Source organism: Prunus avium, chromosome 6, assembly GCF_965620075.1.
Source record: "Prunus avium chromosome 6, drPruAviu1.hap1.1, whole genome shotgun sequence".
Taxonomy (NCBI): Eukaryota; Viridiplantae; Streptophyta; class Magnoliopsida; order Rosales; family Rosaceae; genus Prunus; species Prunus avium.
The window spans coordinates 7,476,265-7,483,932 of NC_142289.1; the positions used below are offsets into that span (position 1 = coordinate 7,476,265).

A 7,668-nucleotide genomic window follows, 5' to 3' on the forward strand; every position below is an offset into this window, starting at 1 on the left:
TTCTAATACGACCTGTGCTTGAGACAATCTTTTTTTATCCTTCAAGATTCACTGGCGTGATGTCCTTCTAACTGTCATTGGCGTGTTGAATTTTTTGTTCATCCACTAAAATTACCAAACCACTTGGAGAATTGTTATAAACTTTTATTCATCCACTAATTTACTTTTTTCACACTGACGCAGTATTAGAGCTTTTCTTTCTCCGATATAATTTCTTCCTCTTTTTTTTTTCTTCACGCTTTCATAATTGTTTGAATGTTTTGGTATTTGTCCACTATAATTGTTTGAAAGTGTCCACTACAATCTTTCCCTAATTTGATTTCTTACTTTTGTGTTATGGAGAGCAATTCCGTGTTCTTTACTTTGTGTCATGGGTCTATAAGTTGTGTCATCATGACCAATTTTTACAAAGATTTAAAAGAATACGATGAGAAGGACCAAATTGATGTATGGACCAAAAAATTAAGGACTACATTGATTTGAATGTTCAAAGACTTTTGGAAAGAATTACCTTACTAGGGCAGATACTATTCACATGAACAGTAACCACCCTTACTTGCCCTTGCCCCTTGCCATGGAAAATGGGTGGAAGTGCTCTTAATTATAAGCCCTTGCAAGGTTTATTTTGTCCTTGTTAGTGTCATTGGCATGATATTTTGGTACATGGAAATCGCTTTCCCAAGTGTTGAATTTTTTTGTTCATCAACTAATTTTTTTTCTAACACTAATGCAGTATTGAAGCTTCTCTTTCTCCGATATGATTTTTTTAACTTTCTATGCACGCTTTCATAATTGTTGGTTGTTTTGGTATTTTTCCACTAACATTAACACAATGAAGCTTTGTTTCTCTGATTTGATTTCTTACTGTTTGTGCGCGCTGTCTCTGATTTAACTCAATTCTATATATTTAGATATATTGGAAGTATTTTGTAAAAAGTGTTCAGACTGTAGAGTTATGTTGCACTTGGATTAGTGAAATTTAATATTTTCGTTGAATCAGATTTGTGTCAGTATTTGAAGTTACAGATAGAAGGAGATTATTTTGGTGTTCTGATGGTGAATTTGGTAATTTCCCCTGTTGGTTTCTGTTTATATCTAAAGAGCATGCTACCATATATGGTATACCATAATGCTAATTGCATGATGCATATGGTTAATGTCGGAATATGATTCTTTATCAATGGAGCTGTTGAAGAAATGACGGTTATAATCCTACACCGTCGGTTATGGTTTGGACTTGTGTTCAATCTCTGCTGAATGACTTCTTGTGTCCCTATCTTAGTTGAATGACTAGAATAACCCTGCAAAATCTTCGAGAGCAGGATTGTTTAGCTGCTGCTGCATTGGCTTTAATTAGTTCGACCAATAACTCACTAACAAGATTGTATCTCACAAATTGCAGTTCTTTGACAACATGACGGATGGGAAATGAGATCACAAATACGAATCTCCAACAAGCAACCCGCGATACCTGAAATACGAGTGCACAAACTCACAATTGGTGCAGCAAACAAACCATGCCACGTTTTCTCAAATTCATAAATTCAACAGAAATTGCATATGCTTTACAAGGTAATGCTATGTAGCATGGAAACCCTACACTTGACTTACCCTATTGGGAGATTAATGCCTTGATGGACACGTGAGATGCTCGTGCATCAATGACTAAGAGCCAGTTTCCCTCTAGCTGCTTTGAATAATGCCACTGTGGTAGGGCCTGCAGATACAGAAAATTACAGTATAATTCCAAATTAAGAAACAGACTTGTATTGAGTCTTGTAGTATTTGCATTCAATCAAATCAGAATAATCAATTTCTCCAATTCATATTGTCTCTTGCAGGGCCAGCCACCTATGTTTACGGGTTATTGTTGGAGCAAAAAACTATCTTCACCTTGTTGAATGACTTGAACAATATGAATTTGGACAAATTGAGAAGGGTCAAGTGACCCTCATAGGCATTCATTACCTCCACCACTCCTCTTGGAAAATTGGTGTATCGATGCAAAAAAAAACTTACTTGTAATGGGAATAGCATTGTTTTGCTATTCCTGGTCAATAACACAATGATACGTGGAAAAGTTATCTCATGTGTTATTGCGTCATTGACCGGGAATAACAAAAAGTGTTATTCCCGTTGCATGAAAGTCTTTCTCGTATCGATGGGCCTATGCATCCTTTGTAGTATTGCACTCAATCAAATCACAACAAACAATTTCTCCAATTCATAGTCGTTGCCAGGCCAGCCATTTATGTTTAGTGGTTATTCTTGGAACAAATAAATATCTTCGCCTAGTTGAATGACTATAACAAGTCAGCAAATTAGTCATGAGCACGCCTTGAATGTGACGCCAAGGACCCAGCGACTCACGCGGACTAATTTGGTCTTCATATTCCCTATAGACACGGTGAAAGCTTGATTCTAATTTGTATCCTCACATTTTACTATCTATCTCAATATTCCTAGAGATGGACCCATTATATTAGTGGGTTTCATCTCTATTAGAGAGGTGATACACAATGTGGTATAAAAATGTGATAAGCCTAGCATTACCCTTTCCTATATATATATATGTAGTGGGGTTTCTTCTTTCTTATGCATACATGTAAAACCAAACTTGGTTTCTTATTTTGACAGCAAAAGGAAAGAAAAAACAAACACTTTGGTTTCTGATTTGCTCTGTATTTTTTTAATTAAAAAATTAGAAAAAGGATGGAGCATTCACGCACTATTCTTGGTAGGCTGATTTTGTTTCCGTTCCGTCATGGGTTCATTCTTTTATGCATGAGCATGAGTATGAGCGCACCTCTGGACCAGCCATCTATGTTTAGTGACTATAACAAGTCAGCAAGTTAGTCATGGCTCATGAGCACAACTTGATTGGCACGGTGAAAGCTTGACTCTAATTTGGTTTCGTACATGGACTGGAAGGGTCAAGTAACCTTCCTCATAGGCATTCATTAGTTCCACCATTCCTCTTGGAAAATTGGTGCCATGGGGCCCATGCATTCATTGTAGTGTTATTGCTTTCAATCAAATCACAACCAACAATTTCTCCAATTCATATTATCTCTTGCAGGGCCAGCCATGTATGTTTAGTCGGTATCGTTGAATGACTATAACAAGTCAGCAAATTAGTCACGGGCACAACTCAAATGTGACGACAAGGACACTGCGGACTAATTTGGTCTTCCAATTCCTCACATTTATTTCTCACATTTGGTTCCTCACACGGTGAAAGCTTGACTCTAATTTGGTTCCTCACATTACTAGCATTATTCATTGTAGTGGGATTTCTTCTTTCATATACAGACACTTGGTTTCTTATTTTGAAAGCAACAGGAAAGAAAAAACAAACACTTCGGTTTCTGATTTGCTCTGTATTTTTTTTATTAAAAAAAGGAAAAAGTGATGGGGCATTCACGCACTATTCTTGGTAGGCTGATTTTGTTTCCATTCCTTCATGGGTTCATTCTTTTATGCATGAGCATGAGCATGAGCACACCTCTGGAATCTGCAACTCTGTCCAGTGGTCATACTTTTGGAAGTGAAACTGATCGCCTGGCGCTGCTGGACTTGAAGAAAAGAATCACTCGAGATCCTTTCCATGTCTTGAGCTCATGGAATGATTCCATTCATTTCTGCAATTGGGTTGGCGTTACGTGCAACCCTTCCACCAAAAGAGTCTTGATTTTGAACTTGAGTTCTCATAAACTGGCAGGCTCTATACCACCTTCTATTGGAAATCTTACTCATCTTACTGGAATTAACCTCAGAAACAACAGCTTCCATGGTGAAATTCCTCAAGAAATGGGTCGCCTACAAAGCCTGCAAGCTCTCAACCTGTCTGAAAATTCCTTGGGCGGGAAAATTCCAACTAATATATCTCACTGTCCACAACTACGTGTGCTGAGTCTTTTTTCCAATCATATTGTTGGGTCCATTCCTAACCAACTCAGTTCATTGTTGAATTTAAATATTCTATGGATTGATATTAACAGCCTCACTGGAACAATCCCGGCATGGATTGGAAACTTTTCTTCTTTGCATGGACTTTTTCTTTCCGAGAACAATTTTCAAGGAAGCATACCCAATGAGCTCGGGCGTCTGACAAGCTTGAGGAGCTTCACACTTGCAATGAATAATCTGTCTGGTATTGTCCCTTCTTCAATCTATAATATTTCTTCCATATACGATTTCAGTTTGTCTAACAACCAGCTGCATGGAGAGCTACCGCAAAATCTCGGCATTAAGCTTCCTAATCTTGAACGAATTTTCGTTGGTCTCAACAGTTTCACAGGCAATGTTCCTGCATCATTGTCAAACTCTTCTAGACTTTTGGCTCTAGATTTTAGTGAAAATGGTTTCACTGGGACACTCCCTGCTGAAAATCTTGGAAGCTTGCGAAGCTTAGTGAGCCTAAACTTTGGTGAGAATAGTTTGGGAAACAGGAAAACCGACGATTTGAATTTCCTCAGTTTCTTGGCTAATTGTACTAGCCTAGAGATGTTGGATCTTTCTGGTAATCAATTTGGAGGAGAATGTCCACGATCCCTAGCCAACCTTTCTACCCAACTAAAATATCTTTATTTCGGGGGCAATTTAATCCATGGAAGCATTCCTGACGACATTGGAAATCTTGTAAACTTAACCGTTTTTGCACTGGACTTTAACCATCTAACTGGCACAGTCCCAGATGGAATTGGGAAGCTTCAAAAGTTAGTGGCACTGTTTTTGAATGATAACAAATTTTCTGGACCAATAGCGTCCTCTCTGGGTAACTTGACTTCATTGACAAAACTGTACCTGTTCAACAATAGGTTTGAGGGAAGTATACCTCCAAGTCTTGGGAATTGCCAAAGTCTACTCGAACTCAACCTTTCTTATAACAATATAACAGGCACCATACCTAGAGAGCTTGTCGAAGTTTCATCCCTTTCAATTTCTTTGGACATTTCTCAAAATTATTTAACTGGTTCGTTACCAAGTGAAGTGGGTGATTTGATAAATCTTGTGGAGCTGGATGTATCAGGAAATAAGTTATCAGGTGAAATTCCAACAACTCTTGGCAGTTGTATTATGTTGATGCGCCTGTATTTGGAAGGTAATGAATTTGAAGGAACAATTCCTCAATCTCTTAAAAGTTTAAGAAGTTTGGAAGAAATAGATATTTCACGCAACAACTTATCTGGGCAGATTCCTGAATTTTTAGGCAAGTTTATGCATCTTAACCATCTCAATCTTTCTTATAATGATTTTGAGGGTGAATTGCCTAAAGAAGGGATCTTTTCAAATGCAAGTGGTCTCTCAGTTATTGGAAACAATAGGCTCTGCGGTGGCCTCCCAGAATTACTTTTGCATGCATGCTCCAACAAAAAGTCTCATTCATCTCAACGACTACTTGCCCTAAAGGTAGTCATCCCTGTAGCTAGTGCATTTGCCTTCATAATTGCTATGTCATGCTTCATTGTTGCTCGTTCAAAGGTGACAAAGTCAAGAGGTGGACCTGTAGCTTCACATTCTTATAAGGGTTGGAAATCAATCTCTTACTTAGAACTCGTTCAATTAACTGGCGGGTTCTCTGTGGACAACCTGATTGGTTCGGGAAGTTTTGGTTCTGTTTACAGAGGTGTACTTCCTACCGATGGGAGGGTAGTTGCTGTTAAGGTATTAAACCTTCAACAACAAGGAGCTTCCAAGAGCTTCATTGATGAATGCAAAGCTTTAAGAATCATACGACATCGTAATCTTCTCAGGGTCATAACCGCATGCTCGAGCGTTGATACTCAAGGTAATGACTTCAAGAGTCTAGTGTTCGAGTTCATGGCAAATGGAAGTCTAGACTCATGGTTGCATACAAGAGATGATGATCAATCTCAAAGTAAGAGACTGAGCCTTATCCAAAGGCTCAATATTGCAATTGATGTTGCTTCTGCATTAGATTATCTCCACCACCGTTGTGAAACAACCATTGTTCATTGTGATCTAAAGCCAAGCAATGTTCTTCTTGGTGAAGATATGGTAGCCCATGTTGGTGACTTTGGTTTAGCAAGGTTCCTCTTGGAAGCATCAGATAGTTCCACCCAAAGTCAAACCATTTCTGCTGGCCTAAAGGGTTCCATCGGTTACATTCCTCCAGGTATGAGTTTCTGCCATTCTCTTCCTAATAAGTTAATCGCCTTTTTTTTTCTTCCAATAAAACTCAAAAATGAGATCTAAGATCTAAAGATTATTTGACTGTGACATTCTAATGCATGTAATGAATGACAGAGTATGGCATGGGAGGCCAAGTTTCCATCTTGGGAGATACTTATAGCTTTGGAATACTATTGCTAGAAATGTTCACAGGAAAAAGACCTACAGATGACATGTTCACAGAAGGTCTAAGCATTCACCAATTCGCAGCCATGGCAATGCCTGACCATGCCATGGACATAATTGATCCTTCATTGCTCATTGTAAGAGATGATGCAGATGGTGATGACGAAATATACAACAATGACATACGAGCAAGGCCAGTTAGAAGTTATCATGATGGCAGCCCTGTCCTTGCAACAAGATTGGAGGAGTGTTTGGTTTCGGTAATGGAGATAGGGCTCTCATGCTCTGCAATATTACCATCTGAGCGGATACAAATGGATGTTGTTGTGAACAAAATGAAGGCAGCTAGAGACTCATATCTCAATTTGAGAAGAAGAAGGAGAAGAAGAAGCTAGCAATATTCAAGATAGGGCTACGTTTGTTATCTGATCTCAAATCTGTAGCGGCATCTATTTGGAAGAAACTATTCGAATAAGGATATTATATGCATCCATGTCTGTGACATTACGTAATGATGTTTTATTCTGTTTATGTATATGCTTTGCTGCTTATTTTGCTATATTGATCTTCAATTAGCAGCTGGTTCTTGTGAATTCAGCATTTTATATACAGGGCATGGGAAGGATGTTTTATTCTATTTATACCTTTCCTTTTTCTTTCTTCGTCTTTTTTTTTTCCCATTGGTGGTGCCATTAGGAACGACATTATTAAGGGAGCAAATTTCATGACCCTATTTTCATTTTACAGAGATAAACGTAAATTTACCGAACAGTTATAATGCAGCCGAACGCCAAGTATCCTCACAAAGACTAACCGATAATTTAACCAGTCATAAGCTTTTGTACATACGTTGATGACATGATTAATGAATATGTAAGGTAATTTGTCTTTGACCTTACTCAGCACGGTTACGGTCACATCAAATAATTCAATAATTTTCCCAGCAGCAGAATCCTTGTAGCTGATGAGTTTAGTGTGGAAACAGAAAACTTCGAACTGTATGAAGCTAGTGTAGGAAGAGAAAACTTGGAAGGACATTTTTTTTCTCTGGTGCGCGTCTCCATCAATTGTATAATTTGTTCAGCTGGTGGAGTGTTTGCTGAGATGTCTTGTTCAAAATTCAACAACCTTAACATAGAGAATTATAGCAGATCATTGTGTCATTAAAAAAAAGCTTTGACTTTAAATCAAATTTTTTGCCTTATTCAGTTTTTTGGGTCTGAATACAATGTCCGGATTTCAGCAAATTCTCTGCATTCTGTATGGCATAATTGCAATTTGTGTGAAATTCATGAGGCTTTGCTCCCCTAACCCCTCCCCCCCTCCTCCTCCTCGTCCACAAAAAAA

The 7,668-nt window shown here is 38.2% G+C and overlaps 1 protein-coding gene across 1 annotated transcript; it reads left to right on the plus strand.

Annotated features, from left to right (window-relative positions):
- The first annotated feature begins 3,156 nt into the window (after window positions 1-3,156).
- LOC110747081 (receptor kinase-like protein Xa21) lies at window positions 3,157-6,928 on the plus strand. Its single transcript, XM_088255602.1, has 2 exons — window positions 3,157-6,139; window positions 6,271-6,928. The coding sequence occupies exons 1-2, from the start codon at window positions 3,412-3,414 to the stop codon at window positions 6,714-6,716; spliced, it is 3,174 nt and encodes a 1,057-aa protein (XP_088111728.1). The 5' UTR covers window positions 3,157-3,411; the 3' UTR covers window positions 6,717-6,928.
- The last annotated feature ends 740 nt before the right edge of the window (window positions 6,929-7,668 follow it).

Excerpts from the sequence above, each read along its gene's own strand:
- LOC110747081 (XM_088255602.1), top strand. The coding sequence starts at position 3,412 with ATGGGGCATTCACGCACTATTCTTGGTAGGCTGATTTTGTTTCCATTC. Across the intron at positions 6,140-6,270 it reads CATCGGTTACATTCCTCCAG|AGTATGGCATGGGAGGCCAA; the intron begins GTATGAGTTTCT and ends AATGAATGACAG.